Source organism: Myotis daubentonii, chromosome 15, assembly GCF_963259705.1.
Source record: "Myotis daubentonii chromosome 15, mMyoDau2.1, whole genome shotgun sequence".
NCBI lineage: Eukaryota > Metazoa > Chordata > Mammalia > Chiroptera > Vespertilionidae > Myotis > Myotis daubentonii.
The window spans coordinates 2,405,121-2,432,436 of record NC_081854.1 but is presented as its reverse complement, the minus strand read 5'-3'; the positions used below and the strand labels follow the sequence as shown (position 1 = coordinate 2,432,436).

The 27,316-nt window shown below is 64.6% G+C and overlaps 5 protein-coding genes across 6 annotated transcripts in view; 2 read left to right on the top strand and 3 right to left on the bottom strand.

Moving 5' to 3' along the window:
* The window catches only part of ZNF628 (zinc finger protein 628), a 178,529-nt gene that overhangs the window by 91,748 nt on the left and 59,465 nt on the right, over positions 1-27,316 (top strand). The window lies entirely within an intron of this gene.
* On the bottom strand, positions 42-7,361 carry GARIN5B (golgi associated RAB2 interactor family member 5B). The gene is made up of 11 exons (XM_059667339.1): positions 7,212-7,361; positions 6,894-7,048; positions 6,082-6,340; positions 5,230-5,254; positions 5,001-5,046; positions 4,842-4,931; positions 4,708-4,760; positions 4,494-4,597; positions 1,833-3,382; positions 332-450; positions 42-240 (listed from the first exon to the last, which is right to left on the bottom strand). The coding sequence occupies exons 1-11, from the start codon at positions 7,359-7,361 to the stop codon at positions 167-169; spliced, it is 2,625 nt and encodes an 874-aa protein (XP_059523322.1). The 3' UTR covers positions 42-166.
* IL11 (interleukin 11) lies at positions 7,998-13,242 on the bottom strand. Its single transcript, XM_059665461.1, has 5 exons — positions 13,053-13,242; positions 11,851-12,023; positions 11,620-11,706; positions 11,361-11,522; positions 7,998-9,391 (listed from the first exon to the last, which is right to left on the bottom strand). Exons 1-5 carry the CDS (start codon positions 13,057-13,059, stop codon positions 9,221-9,223), a joined length of 600 nt encoding a protein of 199 aa, XP_059521444.1. The 5' UTR covers positions 13,060-13,242; the 3' UTR covers positions 7,998-9,220.
* TMEM190 (transmembrane protein 190) lies at positions 18,861-20,835 on the top strand. Its single transcript, XM_059667338.1, has 5 exons — positions 18,861-18,918; positions 19,007-19,042; positions 20,197-20,322; positions 20,414-20,498; positions 20,637-20,835. Exons 1-5 carry the CDS (start codon positions 18,861-18,863, stop codon positions 20,833-20,835), a joined length of 504 nt encoding a protein of 167 aa, XP_059523321.1.
* TMEM238 (transmembrane protein 238) lies at positions 21,825-26,846 on the bottom strand. Of its 2 annotated transcripts, XR_009448695.1 has the most exons (3): positions 25,873-26,846; positions 23,909-24,190; positions 21,825-21,941 (listed from the first exon to the last, which is right to left on the bottom strand). XR_009448695.1 is itself a non-coding variant. In XM_059665096.1 (2 exons), the coding sequence occupies exon 1, from the start codon at positions 26,510-26,512 to the stop codon at positions 25,880-25,882; it is 633 nt and encodes a 210-aa protein (XP_059521079.1). In that variant the 5' UTR covers positions 26,513-26,841; the 3' UTR covers positions 21,825-21,941; positions 25,873-25,879. The 2 variants fall into 2 exon arrangements, 1 of the variants encoding a protein (XP_059521079.1); XM_059665096.1 differs by lacking the exon at positions 23,909-24,190 and having other exon boundaries at positions 25,873-26,841.

The window sequence follows — 27,316 nt, the reverse complement described above, 5'->3', positions numbered from 1 at the left end:
CTCCAGCCCCGAGTCCGCTCCCAGGGCCCCCGGTGCGCACACAAGCTCGAGGCTCCACGTTTGCCGCGTCTCCGACTCGGGCTTTTAATCTCTGCGAAGCTGGGCCGCCCCGGGGGTCCTCCCCGGCCCGCCCCCCAATATATAAATGTACAGAGAGCTCTGTTCTCTACTGGAGCCGAGGCGCCCCCCGCCCGGCCTGGCCAGCATCGGTCTTCTCGTAGCGCCCACGGCGCCGGGGGCCTGCGGGGAAGAGCCAAGAGCGCGCGGGTGGGGTCCGGCGCTGGGACTCCGCGCCGGGGGGGAAGGCGGGTCTGGTGGTGTCGGGGGCTACCTGGCCACATTGGATCCCTCCGGACCTTGTAGCGACTGAGTGCGATCCCGGATCCGGCTACTGAAAGCGCTGAGCTCCATGCTTGCTGGAGAGAGGGCAGTGCGCGCTCAGTAAGCACACTGAATGGAGGAACAGGCAAGCCTGAGCGGGGATCCGGGCTTCCACCGCCTCCCTGTGTCCCCTCCGAGGGCTCTCGTCCTCCTGCCTCGCTGTTGTCAAGCCTGACTCTGCAGCCTTCACCCCCACATCCAAGTGCACGAATATCTCTTTCCTCTTAAGGAGCCCCCCTTGCGCCCACGCCCTACACCAGTGGCCTCTCCAAGCCCCCCTCCCCCTCCTTCCCCACCCTCCCAGGAAACTCCTGGGACAGAGCTGGTCCGGGAGTCCCCTCCACGTGTCTACACCTGGTCGGGAAATACATATTACATAGCATTTACCATGGTGACCCGTTTAAAGTGGCATTAAGAACATTCTCAATGGCCCAACAGGCGTGGCTCAGTGGCTGAGCGTCCACCCATGAACCAGAGGTCACGGTAGGATTCCTGGTCAGGGTACACGCCAGGGTTTCGGGCTCCATCCCCAATAGGGGGTGCGCAGGAGGCAGCCGATCCATGATTGTTTCTCATCATTGATGTTTCTCTCTCTCCCTCTCCCTTCCTCTCTGAAATCAATAAAAAATATATTTAAAAAAAATAACATTCTCCATGTCCTGCAACCATAGCCTTTATCAAGGCCCAGAGCATTTTCATTGCCCCCCCCCCAGAGAAAACCCCACACCCACCAGCAGTCCCTCCCCAGCCCCCACCCCTCCCTCGGCAACCATTAACTTCTTTTTTTAAAAAATATATAAATATATTTTATCGATTTTTTACAGAGAGGAAGGGAGAGGGATAGAGAGTTAGAAACATCGATGAGAGAGAAACATCCATCAGCTGCCTCCTGCACACTCCTCAACGAGGATGTGCCTGCAACCCAGGTACATGCCCTTGACCGGAATCGAACCTGGGACCCTTCAGTCCGTAGGCCAACGCTCTATCCACTGAGCCAAACCAGTTAGGGCGGGGCAACCGCTAACTTCTGTCTGTGTCTCCGGATTGGCCTGTCCTACAAGTGGCATCAGACACCATGGCGCTGGCCTTTGTGTCTGGCTCCACTCACTGAGCGTCCGTCCTGTTTTCTTTCTTTCTTTCTATTTACTTATTTTCTTATTTTTTAAAATATATTTTTATTGATTTCAGAGAGGAAGGAAGAGGGAGAGAGAGAGAGAGAAGCATCCACGATGAGAGGAAATCATGGATCGGCTGCCTCCTGCAGGGCCCCTACTGGGGATGGAGCCCGCAACCCGGACATGTGCCCTTGACCGGATCTGACGCTCTATCCACGGAGCCAAACCGGCTAGGGCTGGACGTCCTGTTCCGTGGGCCCTCAGCCTGCCCCTCCGGTCTCCACCACCACCATGTCACCTTGCTGAGGGCCCCGCGGGCCCTTCCCGCCCACGTACCTGGGCCACCGCGTGAAGACAGGCCGTCTCGCCTTTGTCTGCTCCATCGCGCTGGCCGAGTTCCTCCCCTTCTCAAGTTCCAGGAGCGTGGGCACCAGGCTCTCCAGGGACGGTCCCCCTTCCACCTCCGCAGCTTCTCTGTGGAGCTTTTGGGACACCCTGGCCTCCATCTTTGAGATGGGCGACGGCACAGCCGGGGATGGCACGTCCTCCCACCTCGTCGCGGGCAGAGGGATGGGGGCCTGGGACACTCTGTCCAGCTTGGGGCTTCCGGGGACGCTCGGGCAGCGGGGGCGCACCTTGAAGGAGCCCCTCTGGGCCGAGGGCAGTTTCTCCTGCTCTGCCGCCGCCGCCTGCGTGCTCAATGTCTCCTCCACCAACAGGCCCACGCCCCCCTTCACCCAGGGCCCCAACCGGGGCCGCTCGGGGGCCGCCTGTCGGGGGCTGAGGGGCTTTGGGCCCCTGGTTGACCGGGCCAACGCCTGGGAAAACCAAAGCCAGGACGGCAGCCCGAACAGCCTCGGTCTCAAGGGCGGCTCCTTGGCCTTGGCCAGGATCGTCATCCTGGCGAGGGTGAGGTCCTCCACGGAGAAGGGCCTCCCGGGCGCCCCCGGGGCCCCCTCCACCGCCAGCTGCTGCGTCTTCACCCACTTCCTCCGCTGCCCCGTCGCCTGGGACCGGAGGCCGGGCAGGTCCACCAGCCTCTCCTCCTTGGAGCTGCGGAGCCTGTCCTCCACCTGGGCCCTGCCCTTCAGGCCGTCCAGGGCGACCTCGTGGGCCCTGCCCACCACCACCTCCTCAATCTCCCTCCGGGCCGTGTGGCCGGGCAGCTCCAGCGACATCTTCTGGGCCCACACCTCCGTGACCTGGGTCTCCTGGGTGCCCACCAGCACCAGGGGCTCCGTCTTCCCTTCGGGCTGGCTGCTCTCCAGCGCCACCCCCGCCCGGCTGCCCGCCGGCCCCACGCCCAAGTGGGCAGAGTCGCAGGCCATCTGGTAGCAAGTGCCCGGGGTCAGCGCCTGTGGCGATGGGGACGGCAGGGACCCTGGTTCCGGGCAGGGGACAGGACGAGCCGCGGCCTTCCGGGGAGTGGCCGCAAACCGGGGGGTCTTCCGTGGGGCTTTCCGGGGGGCAGAGGCTAGAGCCGGGGTCTTCTTGGGGGCAGCACGTCCCGCCGGGGCCTCCCGAGATGGAGCCAGTTCCGCTGGGACCTTCTGGGGGTGCTCACGGGTGGCCGGAGCCTTCCGGGAGGCGGCCTGGGCGGAGGGGGTCTTCGGGGAGGGCGGGGGCCGTGGCCTGTGCGCGGGGTCCTGGGGCCAGGCCTGGATGCCCAGACTGGGGCCAGAGGCGCGGGAGGTCAGGCAGAGGCTGGGAGAGGGGGTGGGTGGGTAGAGGGTGCTGGAGTTGGGGTCCGCCAGGTCCCCCAGGGCCTCTCGCATATACACGTGCTTGTAGGAGACCAGCAAGGACACGTCAGTGCTGTTCGAGACACCAGGTGAAGGGGCCTCAACTAACCCTCCAAGCACCATCGCCCCGGCAGGTGAGCATACCTGGAGACAGAGGGAGGCCAGGGAGAGGGCGGTCAGGCCGGCAGCCTCTCAGACATAGCCCAGGCCCCATCGCCCTCCTCCCTCAGACCCAGGAGTCCAGCCCCTCCTCCCTCAGACCCAGGAGTCCAGGCCCTCCTCCCTCAGACCCAGGAGTCCAGGCCCTCCTCCCTCAGACCCAGGAGTCCAGCCCCTCCTCCCTCAGACCCAGGAGTCCAGGCCCTCCTCCCTCAGACCCAGGAGTCCAGCCCCTCCTCCCTCAGACCCAGGAGCCCAGCCCCTCCTCCCTCAGACCCTGGAGTCCAGGCCCTCCACCCTCAGACCCAGGAGTCCAGCCCCTCCTCCCTCAGACCCTGGAGTCCAGTCCCTCCTCCCTCAGACCCTGGAGTCCAGCCCCTCCTCCCTCAGACCCTGGAGTCCAGCCCCTCCTCCCTCAGACCCAGGAGCCCAGGCCCTCCTCCCTCAGACCCTGGAGTCCAGCCCCTCCTCCTTCAGACCCTGGAGTCCAGGCCCTCCTCCCTCAGACCCAGGAGCCCAGCCCCTCCTCCCTCAGACCCAGGAGTCCAGCCCCTCCTCCCTCAGACCCTGGAGTCCAGCCCCTCCTCCCTCAGACCCAGGAGCCCAGGCCATCCTCCCTCAGACCCAGGAGCCCAGGCCCTCCTCCCTCAGACCCAGGAGCCAGGCCCTCCTCCCTCAGACCCAGGAGTCCAGCCCCTCCTCCCTCAGACCCAGGAGTCCAGCCCCTCCTCCCTCAGACCCTGGAGTCCAGCCCCTCCTCCCTCAGACCCAGGAGCCCAGGCCATCCTCCCTCAGACCCAGGAGCCCAGGCCCTCCTCCCTCAGACCCAGGAGCCCAGGCCCTCCTCCCTCAGACCCAGGAGTCCAGCCCCTCCTCCCTCAGACCCAGGAGTCCAGCCCCTCCTCCCTCAGACCCAGGAGTCCAGCCCCTCCTCCCTCAGACCCTGGAGTCCAGGCCCTCCTCCCTCAGACCCTGGAGTCCAGGCCCTCCTCCCTCAGACCCAGGAGCCCAGCCCCTCCTCCCTCAGACCCAGGAGCCCAGCCCTTCCCCCCTCAGATCTAAGAGTTGGGCTCCTGGCCCCCCAGTATATAGGTGCCTTGGGACGAGGACAGCTGTGCGCTGAAAGTTCTGGAAAGATGCTGAAGATGGTCCTGATGGTGACGCTGGGCTTCACCGGGGCGGAGGGGACCTGGCCCCTCACTGGGAGGGACGGGGGGGGGGTGGGGGGAGGGGGAGAAGCAGCCTGAGTTCTGGGAAAGGACCGGCACCTCAGGGTCCATTCTCAGAGGCGAGGGGCGGGGCGTGCTCACCAGAGAAGGCGGTTTTGGTCTGAGAGCCTTGACCGCGGGGGTCGGGGCGGGACCTGTGGGCACAGGGCGGTGGGACTGGGCTCGGGGTCCCCACCCCCCTCCCACCGCAGCGGGCCACCCCGCCCTGAGCCTACTTTTTCTCGGAGGCTTTCTTCCTGGCGCTGGGGGGCTCCAGCTGCGACCAGATGAGGGGCACCGAGTCGCCCACTGCCTGGGACTTGAACCTCCTCTGGAGGGGCCGGGAGGGGGCGCAGGCCAGAGAGGGGGCGCAGCACGCCGCCCCGCGGTCCGGCTGGGGCCGGCTGGCCTTGGCCTGCTTCTGCTTGGGCGCGGCCACGGCTGGAGGGAGAGGGGGACACCGGTGTCAGGTCCCCGCCGCGGGAGAGGCTGGGAGGGGGCGCGTGGGGGCTGAGCCCGGGTCAGAGGGAAGGACTAGGGCTGTGGCCGGCGCTGGAAGCCCGGCCGCCCGCCCGGGGGAGGAGAAGCTGAGATGCAGAAGCCCGAGGGCGGCAGCCCGCTCACCTGAGCGTCTCCGGCGGGGCTGGTTCTGTGGACCAAGGGGGGCAGTCAGGAGGGGCCACCTCTTCCTGCTTCCACGGCCCCTTGAGTACAGGGCCTAAGGCTCCAGGCCACAGCCTCCTCCCTCAGACCCAGGAGTCCAGCCCCCAGCCTCCTCCCTCAGACCCAGGGGTCCAGGCCCCCAGCCTCCTCCCTCAGACCCAGGAGTCCAGCCCCAGCCTCCTCCCTCAGACCCAGGAGCCCAGGCCCCCAGCCTCCTCCTCAGACCCAGGAGTCCAGGCCCCCAGCTCCTCCCTCAGACCCAGGAGTCCAGCCCCCAGCCTCCTCCCTCAGACCCAGGAGTCCAGCCCCCAGCCTCCTCCCTCAGACCCAGGAGTCCAGCCCCCAGCCCCTCCTCCCTCAGACCCAGGAGTCCAGCCCCCAGCCCCTCCTCCTCAGACCCAGGAGTCCAGGCCCCCAGCCTCCTCCCTCAGACCCAGGAGTCCAGGCCCCCAGCTCCTCCCTCAGACCCAGGAGTCCAGGCCCCCAGCCCCTCCTCCCTCAGACCCAGGAGCCCAGGCCCCCAGCCTCCTCCCTCAGACCCAGGAGCCCAGGCCCCCAGCCTCCTCCTCCCTCAGACCCAGAAGCCCAGGCCCTAGCCTCCTCCTCCCTCAGACCCAGGGGTCCAGGCCCCCAGCCCCTCCTCCCCTCAGACCCAGGAGTCCAGGCCCCTAGCCTCCTCCCTCAGACTAGCTGACCCAGCCCACACCCCTTCCCCGCCCCATTTCTGGGGATCCTGGACTCCTGGCTCCTGTTCCCTTCTCCCTTTGGGCTCTAGACCCACACCTGCCCCTGGGGTCTGGGGCATGGCCCCACCTGGAGGTGCCAGGTGGAGGCAGGAGGGGCCGCGTGGGCCAGGTCGGAGAGGGGTGTGTGCAGGGTCCCGGGGGCCCAGTAGGCGGTGGGCTCCTGCAGCAGGTTGATGAGGCGGATCCAGTGGTCAAACAGAAAGGCCATCTCCCTGTCGGGGGCGTTCAGCTCCAGGTAGTAGTAGCGGCCTGTGAGCAAGCGCAGCTTCAGGCACCGGCCCGGCCGGTTGTGGACGTAGAGGCGAACCAGGTCCAGCGGGATCATCCTGGGGGCAGGAGAGAGGCGGTAGAGGGAGAAGGGGAGGAGGCAGAGGGGAGAGGGAGGAGGCAGAGGGGGAGGAGGTAGAGGGGGAGATAGAGGGGAGATGGGGGAGGTAGATGGGGAGGAGGCAGAGGGGAGGGGAGGAGGCAGAGGGGAGGGGAGGAGGTAGAGGGGAAGGGGGAGAAGGCAGAAGGGAGGGGAGGGGGGTAGAGGGGAGATGGAGGAGGAAGAGGGGGAGGGGGAGGAGGTAGAGGGGAAGGGGAAGGAGGCAGAAGGGAGGGGGAGGAGGCAGAGGGGAGGGGAGGAGGCAGAAGGGAGGGGAGGAGGCAGAAGGGAGGGGAGGAGGCAGAGGGGAGATGGAGGAGGCAGAGGGGAGGTGGAGGAGGCAGAGGGGGATGGAGGAGGCAGAGGGGAGATGGAGGAGGCAGAGGGGAGGTGGAGGAGGCAGAGGGGGATGGAGGAGGCAGAGGGGGAGGAGGGAGGTAGAGGGGGGAGGGAAGGGGAGGAGGAGGAACAGGCAGAGGGGGAGGGGAGGAGGTAGCTGGGGCTGGGGCCACCTGGTGAGGATGAGGTTGGAGCAGTCCCGGCTCTCAGAGGGCCTGGCGATGAGCAGGAGGTCGGGCAGCACCGGGCCAGGCAGCGAGGCGGCCACGCCCATGGTCAGACGGTTGGTTCTGTGGTGCACGTACACAGGGGCCCCTCGGCTCGTCACCTGGGGCACGGGGAGAGGGGCTGGGGCCAGTCCTCCCTGCGGTGCCCCTGAGGCACCCCCAGCCCCCGCCCCAGCCCCCTGAGCGTCCAGCTGCCCCCGACCCCCCAGCCCAGGGGCCCTGGCCCTGCCCCGCTCCGCCCGCGGGGCTCAGGGAGCTGGGAACCTGCACAAAGTTACTCTCGAACATGGGCAGCGGGCGGAGGGGCAGGTAGTCGCCCATCTGCAGGGTCCTCTGCAGCTGGCCCAGGATGGGGACCCACGTCGGGGGGCCCGGCAGGGCGTCCACGCGCCTCGTGTTCCAAAGCCTGTTCATGGCGGCTGCAGAAAGGGGGGTGCCCCGGGGCTCCGAGTCAGGGACCCGGCACCCTCCAGCCCACCGGCCTGGGCCCCCAGCTCAGCGGCTGCAGAAGGTGGGGCTCCCCAGGGCTGGGCCATGGCCCTGCGGGCGCTCTGCCCGGCCTGGGGGAGGAGCCTTCCGTGGAGGGGCTTTGTGACCTCATCGGACACACGGAGGGCTCTTCCTGGGAAGTCTCCCTGGCCACGGCTCCCCTGTCCCCTGGGGACGGGGCCTGAGGACGGACGGGGAGGTGGGGGTGAACCCCAAGGCCCTGCCCCAGGATCCACTGGAGACAAGACAGGACCCCCTGGGAGGACCCCCATGTTGCAAATGGGCAGTGAACCAAAGGGTTTCTTTTATTTTTAATATATTTTTATTCATTTCAGAGACGAAGAGAGAGGGAGATCGAGAGAAACATCCATTAAGAGAGAGAATCATGGATCGGCGGCCTCCTGCACGCCCCACACTGGGGACCGACTGCAACCCGGGCCTGTGCCCTGACGAGGTGGGGGGAATGGAATGTGACCTCCTGGTTCATAGGTCGACACTCAACCACTGAGCCACACCGGCCATGGGCCACCAAAGGGTTTCTGACTCTTAAGAGGAGAGTCCGGAATACGGCCCCACTCACAATGGACCCTTCTCTGGAGCTTGAGTAAGACCCAGGCTCCCACCCAGCCTCGGTTTCCCCGTGTGGAACGCACTTGTGTCTGTGGTCACGGTTGCTATATATTGACTTCCAAGGAAAGGGACCCAGCCTTTGCAATGAGCCAGAGCTGTGGCAGGACCACCCGTTGTCTCTCTGGCTGCGTGACCTTGAACAACAGGCCCCCAGCCTCAATTTCCCTCACCCGTGAAATGGGTGCATTAGAACCCAAGGGATCAGAGTAAAACCCTGTCCCTGAGGCCCAACCCAGAGCGGGTCCTACTGGGGATGGAGCCCGCAACCTGGGCATGTGCCTTGGACTGGGGATTGAACCAGGACCCTTCAGTCTGCAGGCCAATGCTCTATCCACTGAGCTAAACCAGCTAGGGCTGTTTTTATTGATTTTAGAGAGGAAGGGGGAGGGAGAGAGGGAGAGAAACATCGATTGGCCGCCTCCTGCACGTCCCCCACTGGGGATCAAGCCCACAATCAGGGCATGTGCTCTGACCGGGAATCAGCCAGCGACCTTTGGGTGCACAGGGACGATGCCCAACCAACTGAGCCACCGGCCAGGGTCTTCCATGAAGTATTTATTGGATGAACTTCGAAGTGCCAGGCACCAAGGGAGGCTCAGCCCCTGCCCCTCAGGGTTGAGGGTCGCTGATGGTCTCCCCGCCGCGGCCTTGGCCTCGCACACTCAGGGTCCCTCCCTCTCCCCGCCCGGGGCCCCAGCGTCCAGCCCCCCGCCACCAGCCCCATAGAAACAGCCTCCGAGTGGGTGTGTATGACATTTAATTCTCCCTTCTCCAGCTCACAAAGGCGTCTCACGTGTTTGTACAAAAACCCAGGCCTCCTCTCCCCCTCCCTCCCCACCCCGTCGCAAAAAGGAATAGTTTAATAAATAACATACGCCCCTGCTCAGGCCCAGAGGAGTGGGGGCCAGACCTGGGGACCCAAGAACCCCCGGGAACCCCAGGCCCCTCCCGCTGGGGACCCCCGAGTCCACCTGCCTCCCACCCACCCCCGGAAATAAATAAGTATAAATAAGGCACGGGTGTCCCCTGGAGGGACCCTCTCTAAATAGGGGAGATGCGGGAGGGGTCCTCTGGCTGCCACGCCCCCCAGTCCCGAAATAAATAAATAAATAAGGTCTGGCGGTGAAGGGCGAGGTGGCGTCGGGGGCCGAGGGTCACAGCCTGGTCTTGAGCAGCAGCAGGCCCCGCACGGCCCAGTCCAGTGTCAGGTGCAGGCCCCCCAGGATGGCATGGGCCGCCCGGATGCCTCCCCAGGCCGAGGCCGGCGGGGCCAGGGGGGGCGCCGGCGGGTCCGGGGGCGCCTGGGGCAGGGCCAGGCGGGCCATCTGTTGGGAGAGGACAGAGGGTTAGGGGCAGGCCAGGGGTGCAGCGGGGAGCCGGGGAGGGGTGCTTGCAGGTTGAATCAGGTTGGGGGTCCAGGAGGCGTATGTGCAGGGTGTCTGTGGCCTCCGGGGCGGGGGTGTGGGTAGGGTATATTTTTTTCTAGGATTGCCTTTTTTTTTTAATCCTCGCCCGAGGATATTTTTCCATTGGTTTTTCTTTTTAAATATATTTTTTGTTAATTTCAGAGAGAGGAAGGGAGAGGGAGAGAGAGATTGAAACATCAATGATGAGAGAGAATCATTGATCAGCTGCCTCCCGCACGCCCCCGACTGGGGATCAAGCTCACAACCCCAGGCATGTGCCCTTGACCGGAATCGACCCGGGACCCTTCAGTTCATAGGCCAATGCTCTATCCACTGAGCTAAACCAGCTAGGGCTTTTCCCATTGATTTTTAGGGAGAGTGGGGGAGAGAGAGAGAGAGAGAGAGAGAGAGAGACATCGATGTGAGAGAAACACATCGATTGGTTGCCTCCTGCACAAGCCCTGACCAGAGCCTGGGCTGGGGAGGAGCCTGCCACCAAGGTAGGTGCCCTTGACCAGAATCGAACCCAGGACCCTTTGGTCCACAGGCTGGTGCTCTATCCACTGAGACAAACCAGCTAGGACTCTAGGATTTTTAAAAAAATATTTTTAAATTGATTTTTAGAAAGAGAGGAAGGGAGAGGGAGAGAGAGAGAGCGTAACAGTCATTGGCTGCCTCCTGCATGCCCCCTCCCAGGGACTGAGCCTCCAAACTGGGAATGTTGGGCTCAGAAAGCAAGCAGAGGCTGCGCCCAGGAGGTGGGGATCTTAAGGCCGAGGGTCCAGGGCCACGTCCAGGGGGGTGGGGGCCAGGTCCGGAGAGTCAGGGCGGACCCTGGTGCTGGGTGGGGTGGGCGCTGCGGCCTCACGTGGGGACCGGCCTGGGTCTGAGGCTGGGGTCTTAGAACTCAGGACTCTGGGGTGAGGGCTGGGCCTCGATGGGTCTCAGACCTGGGAGCTGGAGTTTGGGGTCCAAGGTGCTGGGGCTGAGGCCCAGGGCCCTTAGGGTCTTAGGTCTGTGGCTTTAAAAGACCCTCAGGGTCTGGGGGTCTCAAGGGCTCACAACCAGGATCAGAAGTCCCAGTGGCTCAGGGCTCAAGGCCTGGGGTCTTTTGTTGTTGTTAATCCTCACTCCAGGATATTTTCCCATTGATTATTAGAGAGAGAGGGAGAGAGAGGGAAAGACAGAGAAGCATCGATGTGAGAGAAACACATCAATTGGTCGCCTCCTGCACGCGCCCCGACCAGGGCCCAGGCTAGGAAGGACCTGCAACTGAGGTACATGCCCTTGCCCTGGCTGGTTTGGCTCAGTGGATAGAGCATTGATTGGCCTGCGGACTGAAGGGTCCCGGGTTCGATTCCGGTCGAGGGCACATGCCCTGGTTTCGGGCTCGATCCCCAGTGGGGGGCGTGCAGGAGGCAGCTGATCAATGATTCTCTTCATTGATGTTTCTTTCTCTCCCTCTCCCTTCCTCTCTGAAATCAATATATATATTGATTTTTTTTAAAAAAATAAATAAAGTACGTGCCCTGGACTGGAATCGAACCCGGGACCCTTTGGTCCACAGGCCGATGCTCTATCCACTGAGCAACACCGGCCAGGGCGAGGCCTGGGGTCTTACAGTCTCCAACCTCAGAACCCAGCTGCATGGGGCCTGGGGCTTGCCAAGGCAGCGCCTGTAGCCCGGGACCTGGGAATTTGGGGGGCTGGGGACTTAGTTTCAGGGGCTCCGTGTCTTGGGCCAGGGTCTCCCCCGTGGGTCTCCATCACGTCTTAGGGCTTCAGGGTGGGGGTTTTGGGGTCCCGAGTTCCCGGACTCTCTGTTTCAGGGGCAGGATTTGGGAGTCTGGGGGTACAGGGGGAGGGCCTCGGAGCAGGGGCGCCCTACCAGGAGCTGCAGCCGCCGCAGCAGCCGGTCCAGCCGGGCCTGCAGGGCCCCCAGCTCGGGCTCCAGGGTCCGTAGAGACGGGCCGCCCGCGCGGCGCAGCCACTGCACGTGCCTCAGGTAGGAGAACAGGTCGGCCCGCAGCCGCGTCAGCACGCCGGGGAGCTGGGGGACAGGCCGGGGGTGGGGGGTCAGGAGCGCCGGTCCCATGCCCGGCCGGGTTCCCCGGGACCCCTCACCCCTTCCCTCTCCCCGCTCCTACCTGCAGGGCTCCCAGCGCGCCTGCGCTCATGGCCAAGGTGGGGAGAGAGTCCAGGTTGTGGTCTCCGTCGGCTGGGAACTTGTCTCTCTGCGGGGTGGGGGAAGCTATGAGGGGGGCCCTGCCCAGCTCTGGGGGTCCCCTCGCCCCCCACCACGGGCCTCAGACGCCCCCTCCCCTGTCTGTGCCCGTTGGAGGCCCCGGTAGCATCCCCCCTGTGCTCGTCTCTCCTACCAGCTGCGCGGCCAGCTGCCGGGTGTCGGCCAGCAGCGCGCGCGTCAGCAGGATGGCGCTGTCCAGCTCGGCCCGCGGGTCCGGGGAGGCCCTTGGGGGGCCGGGGGGCGGCCCTGGCGCCGCGGCTCGGTCTGGCCACAGGCTCAGCGCGGCCAGGACCAGGCAGCAAACACCTGCGGGAGGGAGAGGGCGGGGGGTTCAGGCCCGAGGGGTGGTCGGCGGGAGGAGGACCGGGGGGCGGGGGTGGGGAGGTCGTGCGCCCCGAGGCGGAGGGCGCGGGGCCGGGTCGCCGCCGGCGCGGGCTTCCCGCTCCCTCTCCGGCTCTGGCTGCCCCGCCCGTCGGAGCAGACGCGGCCCCGGGCGGGGAGACGGGCCGGGCGTCTCCCGTCCGCCCCCGGACGCCGGAATCTGGGCCCCGGGGCGGGGCGTGAGGGGGCGGCACAGGCCAGGACCTGCCCCCTCCCCGGGCCCGGGCACCGGGCGCACTGAGCGCCGAGGAGGGAGAGCGGGCCCGAGACGCGGGGGCCCCCGGGGAGACGCCCCCGGTGGGCGCGGAGGGCCGGCGCGGCGCGGGATGGCCCCGCGCACCTGGGCGGGAGAGCGGGACCCCGCCGCGCCGCGCCCCGGGCTGGGGCCCAGGCCTCCCAGGCAGCCCATCCCCCTCCGGGCCCACCCCCCGCTGCCCGCAGCCAATCAGCGCCCCCCGAGCCGCCCGGCTCCCGCCGCACACCCCCAGCCCGCCCCCGGGCGCTCCCGCCGCTGTCTGTCCGTCCATCGGTCCGGCTCCCCCGTTTCTGTCTGCACCCCTGCCTCTCCCCTCCACTTCCCTCCCCCCCCCTCCTCCTCCTCCTGGCTCTCACCTCCTTGGGGTCCCTGCCTCAGTTTCCCTGGGCGTCCTGGGCCCTCAGGGGTCACCTCGCTGCACGGGTCCGTCTGTGCGTCCCCATGTCTCCGCGACTCGGAGTGTCCGTCCTTCCATCCCTCCGTCTGCCCGTCCCACCCCAGGCCCCCCGACTTCCCCGGACTCTCTCCTCCCGCCTCTGCCTCCCCATCGCGCCCTCTGGCTCCTGTGTGTCCGTCCCAGTCCGTTGTCTGTCTGTCTGTCTGTCTGCTCCACACCCTCCCGTCGACGGTCCCTCCCTCCTCCCTCCGCGGCTCCCCCCCCCCCCGCCCGCCCGCCCCGTAAACTTGAACCAACTTACTGTTCATGTCCCCGCCGGGTCGGGGTTCCCCGGGGCAGAGGGCAGGGAGCTGGGGGCCTCGAACCGGTCCCTGTCCACTGCCGGGGCCCCAGGGGTCAGCTGGGCCGGGGCCGGGGCCGGGGCGGCATGTGCGGCGCAGCCGGGCCTGGCAGTGCGGCGGTGCGTTCGCCTAGGGGGTTATATAGGGGGCCCGGCGGGGCGGGCGGGGGGCAGGCGGCAGGGGAGGCGGCCTGACACATCCTGACTCACCTCCCGGCTGCCTTTTCCATTCAGACGGAGCCGGCCGCCTCGCAGGGCTCCGCCGGCTGCTCCGAGGAGGGCACGGAACGAGAAGTTGGAAAAGTTGAAAGGGAAAGGGGGGGGGGGTCGGAGAGGGGCTGGTGAGGTCATTGGCGTCCCCTCCCTCCGCCGCCCAGGCCGCCGCCGCCCGCGGGGCAGACACACGAGGCTCAGGAGCCGGGGGCCCCGCTGTGGGCGGGGTGGGGGGTTCCCCGCTAGACCCCCCGACAGGCAGCGAGCTGGGGAGGCAGGGGGGAGGGGTGACGGGGCTACCGAGGGAGCCAGGGGGCGGGCCCGGGGAAATGAAGGCTCTGGGGGGGCCTGATGGAGACAGACAGACAGAGATGGAGACCCTGAGACCCAGGCAGGCACACAGGGGACACACGGACATAGGGGGTCGCTGGGGCGATGCAGAGAGAGAGAGAGAGAGAGAGAGAGAGAGAGAGAGAGAGTCCACAGAGAGATGGAGGCAGCCGGGATGCACTGCAGGAGCAAACCGGACCAGGGCCACTCAGCCATCAGGGAAGGCAGGCAGCCCCAGAGGTTTGGGGGTACCCCTAGGGACCCCTTGGGGAAGAGGGACAGATACAGGGCGACTCAGAGAGAGGGGAGCAGGGGCCAGCAGACAGCGGGGAGCCACCAAGGCAGGCTCGGGAGTCAGCAGTGGGGGGGGGGGGGAACCTGTCTCCAGGTGACAGGCGGGGACAGGGGAGGTGAGAGAGACCTGGAGGCACCCAGCCGCGGTGGGGCCTCGGGCACCTGGCTTCCCCCCTCGGGGCCGCAGCTTCCCTGTGCAGCTGGGGGGGGGGCCGCGTGCCCCTGCAGCCCCCACCCGCCTCGATGTGGACAGAAGTGAACTCGTTCGTGTAACGCACACACACGCACACACACGCTCAGCTCCACGAAGGCGAGCCTGTGCTGGGTTGGTGGGGTTTTATTAACACATTGGGGGGGGGGTGCGGGGGGTGAGAGAGAATAAGATGGAACCACTGGGAGACCCCGATGGGGCCGTGAGCGAGGCGGAGGGGACCGGGTGCTGCGGGGCTGGGGAGGAGCTGGGAGCACCGCCGGCAGGGAGGGCGCCTGCGGAGATGGGGACGCAGCGTCTGCGCTGCAGAGGGAGGCGACTCGGGGACAGCGATGCTGACAGGCGCGCAGGCGGGAGCGCCAGGTGTGCAGCCAGAGGTGGCCCCGGGTTCCAGGCAGAGCCAGTGAGGGACCCAGATAGCGGCCAGGTCCCGGGGGCACCCCACCTCCCAGGGCGGCAGAGAAAGACGAGGCGGGAGGGAGAAGACAGAGGTGACAAGTATTTTCAAAGGGCTCCCGCCGGCCCCCCTCTGGGCAGCAGACTGCGCAGAGCCGGCAGGGGGCTCGGGGTGATGGCAGCTGGAGTCATCCCCCACCTTTGGGGGGGGCAACTCCCCGGTCCCTGGGGAGGTGAGGTCACAGCCCCCCATGGTGGGACATGACCTCATCGCCTCAGGTAGGCAAGCGCGCTCTTTCTTCTCTGCCATGGCCACCCCTGGCGCCCCCCGGGGGCCTCCCAGCCCCTGACCACCAGACCTCCACCCCTCAGGGGGCCTACTTCCGGCTGAGTCAGCGTGGGGGGCCCAAGGCTGCGTCAGTGAGGGGAGAACTGACGTAGCCCCCCCAGACCGGCGGGGGCCAGTCAAGGTGACTCAGGCCACCAGCCTGGGGGGTGGACGGGCCTGAGGGGATGGGGACTGGGCCTGGGGCCAGCCTGCGAGCAACAATAGGGACCTGGTCATAGCAGCCTCCTGCCCTACAGAGAGCCTGGGGTGACAGCCCCCGACCCCACAAATCAAGCCAGGAGTCCAGGCCCTCTGCCTCCTCCCTCAGACCCAGGATTCCAGGCCCCCTGCCTCCTCCCTCCGACCCAGGAGCCCAGGCCCCCAGCCCCTCCTCCCTCAGACCCAGGAGTCCAGGCCCCCAGCCTCCTCCCTCAGACCCAGGAGCCCAGGCCCCCAGCCCCTCCTCCCTCAGACCCAGGAGCCCAGGCCCCCAGCCCCTCCTCCCTCAGACCCAGGAGTCCAGGCCCCCAGCCCCTCCTCCCTCAGACCCAGGTGTCAGAATCCAGGCCCTAAATCCTTGTGTCCAGAAAGGTGGAGGAAGGTGCTACCACAGAGCAGTCTGGGGGATGCTCTGTGGCGGAGGGGCGGGGGTGACAGGGCTGGAGACTGGGCAGGTCAGCGGTCCCTGGCTCCTCATCTGCCTCAACCCTCACCCTGGGCTGTGGGGTCTTCTCCCAGGTGCCCGCAGAAGGCGGAGGGAGACGGGGCGGGTGCAGGACAAGAGGGGGTGTGGTTCGGGACTCCTGGCCTTCCCCGGGGTGGGGGACACTGGGGCTACCTCTGCGGAATAGAGGGCAAGAATGGCTGCGTGGCTCAGTGGTGGAGCGTCAACCTATGAACTAGGAGGTCACAGTTCCATTCCTTGTCAGGGCACAGGCCGGGGTGGCGGGCTCGATCCCCAGGAGGGGGCATGCAGGAGGCAGCGGATCCATGATTCTCTCTCATCATTGATGTTTCTATCTCTTTCCCTCTCCCTTCCTCTCTCTCTAAAGATCAATAAAGCCCTGACCAGTTTGGCTCAGTGGATAGAGCATCAGCCTGCGGACTGTAAGGTCCCGGGTTCGATTCCGGTCAAGGGCATGTACCTTGGTTGTGGGCACATCCCCAGTGGGGGGTGTGCTGGAGGCGGCTGATTGATGTGTCTCTCTCATCGATGTTTCTAACTCTCTATCCCTCTCCCTTCCTCTCTGTAAAAAAATCAATAAAATATTAAAAAAAGTAAGTCAATAAAAAACCATATTTTATTTGTTTAAATTTCTTTATTGATTAAGGTATTACATATGTGTCCTTAACCCCCCGCTAGCCCCCCACCCTCCTACTCATGCCCTCACCCCCCTGTTGTCTGTGTCCACTGGTTAAGCTTCTATGAAAAAACACATTTTAAAAAATACAGCCGAAACCGGTTTGGCTCAGTGGATAGAGCATCGGCTTGCGGACTGGAGGGTCCCAGGTTCGGTTCCGGTCAAGGGCATGTACCTGGGTTGCGGGCACATCCCCGGTGGGGGATGTGCAGGAGGCGGCTGATCGGTGTTCCTCTCTCATCGATGTTTCTGGCTCTCTATCTCCCTCCCTTCCTCTCTGTAAAAACTCAATAAAATATATTTATAAAAAATAAAAAAAATAAAAAATACAGAAAGGAGGGTAAGGAGGAGGGAGGCAGGACGGGGGAGTCCCAGGCAGAAATGGGGACAGAGTCCAGAGTGAGGAGAAGGCAGATGCAGAACCAAGGAGCCCTAGCCCGCAGGGACCAGCTGGGAGGCTGGGGGCCGAGCACCGGGGGAGGCCCGGGGCTGAGGCTGAGGGTGGTCCCCGCCAGAGGCCAGGGAGCCCTCAGGGGGGTCTCGGGGTCCCTGCTCCTGTGCTGGCCCCCAGGCCCCGGGCCAGGCGGGGCTGGCTGGTGTGAGGTCAGCAGGTCCGAGGCTGTGTGTGTGCGTGTGTGTGTGTGTCCGTCTGTCTGTCCCTGGGGGGTCCTGTCTGGCCTCTGGGGGGTGACGGGGCAGGCGGGCCGCAGAGGCAGCCCAAACCTGTCATTAGCGGTGAGGGCCGTGACGGTGGGGCCCCCCCAGTCCCCGGCCGCGGTCCCGGGCCGGCAGCCCCGCCCCCCACCCCCTCCTTGATCCCTGAGGAATCCGGGGAGTTGGGAGTGGGTCCAGATGATGTTGACACAGGAAATGGTCAGCAGCTGCCCGGCCTCGGCCCGCAACCCCTCTGACCCCCACCCCCGGCCCCCTGCCGAGCCCCCTCTGACCTGTGTCATCTCTGACGGGGGCAGCGTGGGGCCCACTCAGCTCCCCGCAGGATGTTTATAGAGGCCGGGACAGTCAGCCTCCCGGGCTTCCCCAGAAACGGCCGGGCTCCTGGGCAGTTGCCCTCAGACCCACTCCCTGCCCCCCAACCCTGGCCTCAGATCCAGGACCCCAGGACCCAGCCTCTCCCCTTCAGACCCAGGAGCCCAGGCACCCAGCCTCTTCCCTCAGACCCAGGAGCCCAGGAGCCCAGGCCCCCAGCCCCTCCTCCCTCAGATCCAGGAGTCCAGGCCCCCAGCCTCTCCCCTCAGACCCAGGAGCCCAGGCCCCCAGCCTCCTCCCCCTTCAGACCCAGGAGTCCTGGCCCCCAGCCCATCCTCCCTCAGACCCAGGAGCCCAGGCCCCAGCCCCTCCTCCCTCAGACCCAGGAGCCCAGGCCCCCAGCCTCTCCCCTCAGACCCAGGAGCCCAGGCCCCAGCCCCTCCTCCCTCAGATCCAGGAGTCCAGGCCCCCAGCCTCTCCCCTCAGACCCAGGAGCCCAGGCCCCCAGCCTCCTCCCCCTTCAGACCCAGGAGCCCAGGCCCCCAGCCTCCTCCCTCAGACCCAGGAGTCCAGGCCCCCAGCCTCCTCCCTCAGACCCAGGAGTCCAGGCCCGCAGACCCTCCTCCCTCAGACCCAGGAGCCCAGGCCCCCAGCCTCCTCCCTCAGACCCAGGAGTCCAGGCCCCCAGACCCTCCTCCCTCAGACCCAGGAGTCCAGGCCCCCAGCCCCTCCTCCCTCAGACCAGGAGCCCAGGCCCCCCTTCCTTGTAACCCAGGTGTCCTGAGCCCAGGTCCCTCTTCCCTGCTCTGGACACACACACTCGCTCCCTAGGAGAGCTGAGTGCCCCCCCGCCCCCCACCCTCACCCCCTCACTGGGCTGCAGAGCTGGGCAGAGGTTCACTGGGATGAACTGGGACTATGTCCCGGCCCAGCCCCGACACGGGCCCACCCCTGCCTCACCAGAGACCAAACCAAGAGTCTGAGGACCTTCCATGCCCCCCCTCCCGTGTGCAGGTGGGGAGACAGGCCGAGGCCGGCAAAGGGTCTCCAGGCCCGTGATCCAGGAGCCACCCTCAGCCCTGGGCCCTGAGAGCCACCTGCCAGGCGTGGCCCGACCGTGCTGCTTACCTATTCCTCCCAGGGGCCCTGAGTGCCACTGAGGCAGGGGCTCCTGAGCAAGCGGCCGACCCCAGTGTCTCCTGGCCGTCCTCGGTCCCCGGGGCCACCTGGGTCCCAGGCAGAAATGATGACAGAGCCCAGGCACTCAGACCCCGGGGCCCAGGCCCAGTTTGCTGGGCGGCCTCGCGGCGTTACTAACCAAGGGGCTCTCTGGCGAGGGCCCTGGTAGGTAAGGACGAGAGGCTTACACCCCAACCACCCCCTCTCCACCGGGAGCTAAGGGGGCTCTTAGCCAGACCCTGCCCCACCCCAGGGCCCCTTGCACCTGCTTCTCAGGTAGCAGCTCTGCAGCACGCAGGCGTGACGGGGCTACTGTGACACCCCTTCCTTCACTCCCAGGGCTAAGGGGCCCCCTGGCAACAGAACTTAGAACCCTGGGCGCTGGGCGGGCAGGCAGGCGGGGCCCGCTGGTTGCTGGGGGATGGCCTCAGGGTCTCTCACCAGAGGCCCCAGGAGTCTGGGGAGGAGACATGGTGGGCTGGGGGATCCCAGCCTTGAGCCTCTTCCTGCTGATGCAGGGCTCAGTAGGTGAGGGGCCCGGGGAGAGGGTCAGAGGGCTGAGCGGGGGCCGCCTCAGCCTCCACAGGCGCCTGAAGCCAGCTATTTTCCTTCACAGATGGGAATGGAATCCAGGGATTCTTCTATCCATGGAGTGAGCAGTGGAAGGCTCCCGGGTCCCCAAGGACAGGGGCTGGGGGCCTGGGCTCCTGGGTCTGAGGGAGGAGGCTGGGGGCCTGGGCTCCCGGGTCTGAGGGAGGAGGGGCTGGGGGCCTGGGCTCCCGGGTCTGAGGGAGGAGGCTGGGGGCCTGGACTCCTGGGTCTGAGGGAGGAGGAGGCTGGGGGCCTGGACTCCTGGGTCTGAGGGAGGAGGGGCTGGGGCCTGGGCTCCCGGGTCTGAGGGAGGAGGGGCTAGGGGCCTGGGCTCCTGGGTCTGAGGGAGGAGGGCTGGGGGCCTGGGCTCCCGGGTCTGAGGGAGGAGGGGCTGGGGGCCTGGGCTCCCGGGTCTGAGGGAGGAGGAGGCTGGGGGCCTGGACTCCTGGGTCTGAGGGAGGAGGAGGCTGGGGGCCTGGACTCCTGGGTCTGAGGGAGGAGGGGCTGGGGCCTGGGCTCCCGGGTCTGAGGGAGGAGGGGCTAGGGGCCTGGGCTCCTGGGTCTGAGGAAGGAGGGGCTGGGGGCCCGGACCCCTGGATCTGAGGGAGGAGGCTGGAGGCCTGGGCTCCTGGGTCTGAGGAAGGAGGGGCTGGGGGCCTGGACTCCCGGGTCTGAGGGAGGAGGGGCTGGGGGCCAGGACTCCTGGGTCTGAGGGAGGAGGGGCTGGGGTCTGGACTCCTGGGTCTGAGGGAGGAGGCTGGAGGCCTGGGCTCCTGGGTCTGAGGAAGGAGGGACTGGGGGCCTGGGCTCCTGGGTCTGAGGGAGGAGGGGCTGGGGCCTGGGCTCCTGGGTCTGAGGGAGGAGGCTGGAGGCCTGGGCTCCTGGTCTGAGGGAGGAGGAGGCTGGGGGCCTGGACTCCTGGGTCTGAGGGAGGAGGGGCTGGGGGCCTGGACTGGGTCTGAGGGAGGAGGGGCTGGGGGCCAGGACCCCTGGATCTGAGGGAGGAGGGGCTGGGGCCTGGGCTCCTGGGTCTGAGGGAGGAGGCTGGAGGCCTGGGCTCCTGGTCTGAGGGAGGAGGCTGGAGGCCTGGGCTCCCGGGTCCACGCAGAGCCTGCACCAGGCAGTGAGCCGGGGAGTCCGGCCTTGGATCCCGCTGCCCCGTGGTCCTGGGCTCGGCCTCTGACACAGCCCCCCCCCCCCCCGTGCCTGGCCCAGGCTGTGAGGGAGACGCGTGGAACCGGGAGAGCTGTGGGGGTCAGGCGGCCATCGAGAACCCCAATCTGTGTCTGCGTCTGCGATGCTGCTACCGAGATGGCATCTGCTACCACCAGCGGCCGGACGGTGAGTGCCCGCGAGCCGGAGGGCCTGGGGCGGCGGCTGGCCGCCTGGCCGCCGGGACCCCGGGGTCTCACGGGGTCCCCGCTTTGTCCAGAGAACATGCGGCTGAAGCACCTGTGGGCGCTGAGCTGGACGTGCGCGGGGCTGCTCTTCATCATCTTCAGCGTCTTCCTGTACTGGCGAGTGGGGCTGGGCCGGGTGGGCTGCCTGGCTGGAGGAGGGGGAGGAGGAGGGGGAGGACGAGGAGGAGGTGGAGGAGGAGGAGGAGGAGGAGGCAGGGGCCAGGGGCTGGGGCTGAGCGTGCTCCCTCCCGGCAGGTGGGTCAAGAGCCAGGACCTGCTGCACTTCTCCGGCTTCAGGCAATCCAAGCCGCGCTCCGCGCTCTCCACCTCTCAGAGCTCCCAGGCCAGGAAGAAGTCCTCGGGCAGCCAGTCCGGCGCCGCCAGCCAGCCTTTGAAGGGCGCCCTGGAGGCCTCGGGGACCGAAGCGGAAGAAACAGGAGGGGAGGAGGACTAGGGGCACCCCGAGGGGCACCCCTCAATAAAGGTAGAGCATCCGGCCCTGGCCGGTGTGGCTGCGTGGTTGAGCGTCATCGACCTACGAACCAGGAGGTCACGGTTCGAATCCCCATCGGGGCACAGGCCCGGGTTGCCGGATCGATCCCCAGTGTCGGGGGTGCAGGAGGCAGCCGATCCATGATTCTCTCTCATCATGGATGTTTCTCTCTCTCTCTCTCCCTCTCCCTTCCTCTCTCTAATCGATAAAAATATTTAGAAAAAAGAACAAAGATACAGCATACAGACATCTGGTCTCTGCTGAGAGCCATGGGAGCTGGAGGTGGATGAGGCCTGGAGGCAGGGTGTGTGTGTGTGTGTGTGTGTGTGTGTGTGTGTGTGTATGGTGGGGGGGGGGTGAGTGGTAGGGCTTGGGCTGTTGGAAGGGGGTCTGAGATGAGGGAATTGGGGGTGGTCTGAACCAGGCTGAGGGGGCTGTACCCTTCAACATTCTTCCTGACACCCCAGCTCCCCGCCATGGTATCCTGTGACCCTCCTAGCATTTCCCAGGCTTCCCACCGAGCACACTGGGGGTCCCTGCAGGACGTGAGCCTCCCCCAGCGGACAACCTGACCTCTCAGACCCCCGTGGTCCAGCAGAAGTTTTCTGGGACGTGCGGTACAGTTCAAGACCCACCTGAACCCTGACCCTCCCCCTTCCCTCCCCCCTCTCCTTTCTCGGAGCCAGAGCCATGTCGACCTCCCCTCCCTGTCTTTCCCCCAGGAAACATCATTGCAAGTCTAATTTGCCCCTCGGTCTGCTTCCGGGAGGGGCCCGAACTAACAGAGGGGCCTGGGAGGGGGGCGTCTGGGCCGGGAGGGGGGGTCAGGGCTGGAGAACCGGTGTCCCCAGGGCCCTGGGATCCTCAGTGCATGTGGATGTGACCTAGTCCACTCGGCCCTCCCGCCCCCGGCCCCAGAGGCGCCCCTCTCCCAGACAGACAAGCAGAGATAGGAAGCAGTCATTTATGGGGGTGACAAAGGAGCGCAGGGCGGCATCCCGGTGGCCAGGTGATGTGGGGGCGGCGGCATCCCAGTCGGGTCCTCTCAGGTGCGTCCTTGGCTTTGTCTGCAGGAGGGAGGGGGGTGTTAGCAGCCGCTGGGGACCCCATAGCCCTGCGCTCTCCGCACCCACCACCCAGCGGCCTCAGGGACACCGGGGAAGCCCTTTCCACCGGCTTCAGCCCCTCACCCACGGCCTGACACACTGCCCACGGTCTCCGCGGCCCTCCACGCCCTGATCGGCTGCAGTGCGCATGTGACTAACTCACCGGAACACAGTGGTCCAGGTGGGGAAAGTGACCAGGAGAGACAGAGGTGCAGGGGCGAAAAGAGATGTGGGAGACAGGGAGAGAGACACAAGGACAGAGAGAGAGAGAGGAGAGAGAGGGAGAGAGAGAGGGAGACAGGCAGAGACTGAGGAAGAAGATGGAGAAAGTGACAAAGGGTGGGTGCATGGCCACTCAACTCGTTTTGGTCCCAGAGTGGGAGGAGAGGCACTGGAGCCAGGGCCTGTGGGTCCTTCTGTTAAAATTCAAGTTCTCTGTCCTTCATGTGCTGGGAGTACCTCACCCTTCTCATTGAGGAGGAGTTCTATGTCTGGATCCCATCCACCCATCCACCCATTCATCCACTTATCCATCCATCTACCATCCATCCATCCATCCATCCATCCATCCATCCATCCATCCACCTTTCCACCCATCCATCCACCTTCCCATCCATCCACTCATCCATCCATCCATTCACCCATCCATCCATCCTTCCACCCATTCATTCATCCATCCATCCAACCATGCATCCATCCATCTATCCATCGATAAATCCATCCACCTTCCCATTCATCCACTCATCCATCCATCTATCCATCCATCCATGCATCCATCCATCCACTCATCCATCCATCCATCTATCCATCCACTCATCCATCCATCCATCCATCCATCCATCCATCCATCCATCCATCCACTCATCCATCCATCCATCCATCCATCCACCCATCCATCTATCCTTCCACCCATTCATTCATTCATCCATCCATCCATCTACCACCCATATCTCTATCCAACCATATCCACTCATTCCTTCATGGCCTACATGAAAGTCAGCTTGGCCAGTTTCTGGCAGGTGGCTCCTTCAGTGGAGGTCCACCAGCTGTGAGACTTCTGGGTAAAGGATTTCCAGGGGGTAATTGTACCCACAGATGGCGGTATATGCCACATCTGTGCTAGCTCCTGCTTCACCTATTGCACAGCTGTTCATCCTCTCTTAGAATGGTTTCCTCACCTGAACCACAGAACAGAGCATGGGACTGGAGTGACTACTTTCTCAATTCTCAGAGAGAAGGGTACATGACTAGCATCGTTCTGGATGTATAGAGCATAAGTTAGTTCATGACTTATAGAAAATTTTAGGGTATCAGATTTCAATTGTTATGGAATCCTCATTTGAGAAAATGATTCAGTCATTCATCCATTCATTTGTTCCATCTATCTATTCACCATTAACAAACCCAACCATCCACTTATCCATATGCCTACCCATCTGCTCAAACTATCCAACCAGCCACCCATTCACCCATCTACCCATCTACCTATCCAATCATATCCATCCATCCACACATCCATCAACCAATTCATCCACCGATCCATATCCACCCATCAACCAACCCATTCATTTACCAAGCCACCCATCCACCCATCAACTAATCCGTCCATCCACCCATCGATTCAACTATCCATTTGTTCATCCATGCATCCACCAACCAATCCACTCATCTCCTAGCCAACCATCTATCTACCCACCCACCCACCCACCCATCCATTCAATTACCCATTTGTTCACCCATCCAGCCACCTACCCGGGGAATCACCAATCTCTGATTTCTTGGGTTCACTTTTTTGCTGGGAAGTGCTAAGCACATAGACACCAGGGACCCAGGCCTCCCCCACAAGGGGCTCCTTGGTGGCTGGGCGTGGCAGTACCAGCACACGGAGATGCAACACAGGACGATACAAACAACAGTGGGGAACTCACAATATGAAGACCCAGGGAAAGGCAGCGAGGTTGAGTTGGACCTTAAAGGACGCATGGGAAGTGTTCTGTGGAGCAGGGCCAGTCCTGCGGCAGGGAGAGCAGGGCCAGACGCCAACGGGCGTGAGAGCCCGGCTGTCGTGGTCTGAGGGATGTTGTCATGACCACAGAGAAGGCAGGAGATGTGGCGCAGAGACAGAGCGGGCCCACGTGTCTGTGACTGGAGTGGGTGTCACCAGAGGGCGACGGGGACCCACGGCAGGTCTTCGGGGACAGGAGTGCAGGCTGGAGAGTGTGTTTAGGAAAGGGAATAGGAGGGAGAGGAGGGATAAAGCGGAGGGAAGGACACTTCCTGTGTCTTGGTCTGTGTCACCGTCACTCTCCTGCTTGGTGGGTCATTCGCAGTCTTACCCCCTCTCTCTTTAGACTTCCTTTTTCTTTTTTTAAAATATATTTTATTGATTTTTTACAGAGAGGAAGGGAGAGAGATAGAGAGTTAGAAACATCGATCAGCTGCACATCTCCTACTGGGGACATGCCCGCAACCCAGGTACATGCCCTTGACCGGAATCGAACCTGGGACCTTTCAGTCCGCAGGCCGACGCTCTATCCACTGAGCCAAACCGGTTTTGGCCCTTTTTCTTTTCTTAAATCCTCATCCAAGAATATGTTTCCATTGATTTTTAGAGAGAGTGGAAGAGAGAGGGAAAGACAGAGAGAAAGGTCGATGTGAGAGAAACACACTGATTGGTTGCCTGCTGCATGAGCCCCAACCAGGGCCCGGGCCAGGGAGGAGCCGGCAACCGAGGTCCCGGCCCTTGACTAGAATCCAACCCACATAGAACCCAGGACCCTTTGTTTTGCAGGCCGACGCTCTATCCACTGAGCCAAACCAGCCAGGGCTAGACTTTCTTTCTTTTTTAAAAAAATGTATTTTTTTTTATTGATTTCAGAGAGGAAGGGAGAGGGAGAGAAGGAGAAACATTCTCATCATTGATCAGCTGTCTCCTGCACGCCCCCTACTGGGGACTGAGCCTGCAACCCCAGCATGTGCCCTGGAGTGGAAGCTAACCGGGGACCCTTCAATCCGCAGGACAACACTCTATCCACTGAGCAACACCAGCTAGGGCTCTCCTTACACTTTCTGCCAGGAGAATCCCGGCTGTGTACCCTTGGGCAAGAGGTGGCACCGTCTGGGGCCTCAGCGCCCTCCGCTGGGGTGGGGATGGGAGACTCAGGTCCGTTGAGGGTTAAGTGGGACCTGATGCACCTGGGGCTGGAGTGCAGGGAGGGCCCGCCAAGCTACAGGGACTCCCCTCACCTCCTGGGGGCAGCGGGGGAGCAGGGTCTCACGGCGCCTCCCAAGTCTGCGCTCCTGCCCGCTCTCTCCATCCTCAGGGTCTCTGCTGCTCTCTGGGCCTGGGCCTGAGTCTCTCTCTCTCCATCTTTCCCTGGGTCTCTCTAATTCAGTGGTTCTCAACCTTCCTCATGCCGCGACCCTTTCATACAGTTCCTCACGTTGTGGTGACCCCCAACCATAAAGTTATTTTCGTGGCTACTTCATCACAGTAACTTTGCTACCGTTATGAATCCTCATGTAAATATCTGCTATGCAGGATGTATTTTCATCGTTGCAAATTGAACATAATGACAGCATCGTGATTAATCACAAAAACAATATGAAATTATATGTGTGTTTTCCGATGGTCTTAGGCGACCCCTGTGAAAGGGTCGCTCGACCCCCAAAGGGGTCGCGACCCACAGGTTGAGAACCGCTGCTCTAATTCCATCTCCCCCGAAGCCCCGCCCTCCTTCCCTCTTGCCCCGCCCCCTCCCTTAGGCCTCTCCATCGCTCCCACTGTCCCTCCCCTCGGTCCCTCCCTCTCTCCCCTCGCTCTCTCCATCTCTCCATCGCTCCCACCGTCCCTCCCCTCGGCTTCTCCCCGCCCCGCCTCCCGGCCCCTCACCTCGGGCTCACAAGCTGCCGGTGCCCGGCGCCCCGGGCGCGGCCTCGAGCGTGGCGAGCTGCAAGCGCACGCGGCGGGAGCCGGCGCCGGGCTGGGGCGCGCGCGGGGCGCGGCAGGCTCCCCGGGCTCCGGGCGCGGCGCGCTGGCCGGCGGAGGAGGAGGCGGGCGCCGACCAGCGGCGGGACAGCTTGCGCGCCAGGCGGGCGAGCGCCGAGGGCCGCAGGCCGTAGTCGCGCTCGAGCTCCTGGCGGGAGATCTCGATGTTGCCCGTGTACCAGAGGATCCAGCCCAGCAGGCTCATGAAGACGAGCAGCGCGCCCGAGTAGATGAGCAGGTCGCCGAAGTCGCGGCCGCGCACCTGCAGCTGCGCGAACACGCCGGTCAGCAGCGCCGCCATGCCCGCCACGTCCAGCGCCACGGCCAGCAGCAGCGCCACGCGGCAGCGGCCCAGGCCCGACGAGGGCGCGGGCGCGGCGGCCGGCGGGGACGCGGCCCCGGGCGGGGGGCCCTGCGAGACGCACACGGCCGGCGCCGCCGCCATGGCCATGCTTCGCCGCGCTGGCTCCGGCGGACAGTTTTCCGGGTACCGCCCGGCCAGGGGCGGGGTTGGGGACGGCGCCAGGTGTGCCCCGCAAGCCATCCGGTCATCTGAGCTGGGCGGCTGCGGGCCGGGCCTGGCCGGGGTTTCCGTGCAGGGCCTGGGGCTGAGGCATTAGGGGGGCCCGGGGCCCCTGCACCCCAAGAGGCAGAAGCAACACATGGTCAACATTGAGGACGCTGTAATGTAGCCAGCGCAGGGCAGGGCAGGGCAGGGCAGGGCGCGGGAGAAGCCTGGGCCCTGTTCTGCTCCGCCCACCTCCAGGCGCCCCCCGTGCACGCACGGTGAGGTCAGGTGGGGTCAAAAGCAAGGCTCAGACCAGGCCCTCAACCCCAAGGAGCTGTGGGACGCGGGCTCACGCATGGCCGGTCCCCTGGAGCCTCCTGGGGGCCACTCCCAGCGGAAGGCACAGAGGTGGACCGTTCACAGGACTCTGACCCCACGGTCGGGTTCATGAACCTTATGTTCATGGCGGTGACAGAAGGCATGGTCGCTGCTTTTGTTCAGCAGCGGTTCTGCCAGGTCCTGTGCTGGGGAGGCTGAGGACTGAGGACCCAGACACATCAGGCAAGGCTCCTGCCCCTTCAAGATGACCTTGAAAACGAACAGGATCGAAAGGAACAGAAAGTGGACTCCCAGGAAGTTTAATGAGGTGGAACCTAGTGGACTTACAGGCAGAATGGGGAGGGGGCTGAGCGGACAGGTATGGGACCCCCGGCAGTGGTTCTCAACCTTCTGGCCCTTTAAATACAGTTCCTCATCTTGTAACCCAACCATACAATTATTTTCGTTGCTACTTCATAAGTGTAATGTTGCTACTGTTATGAATCGTCATGCAAATATCTG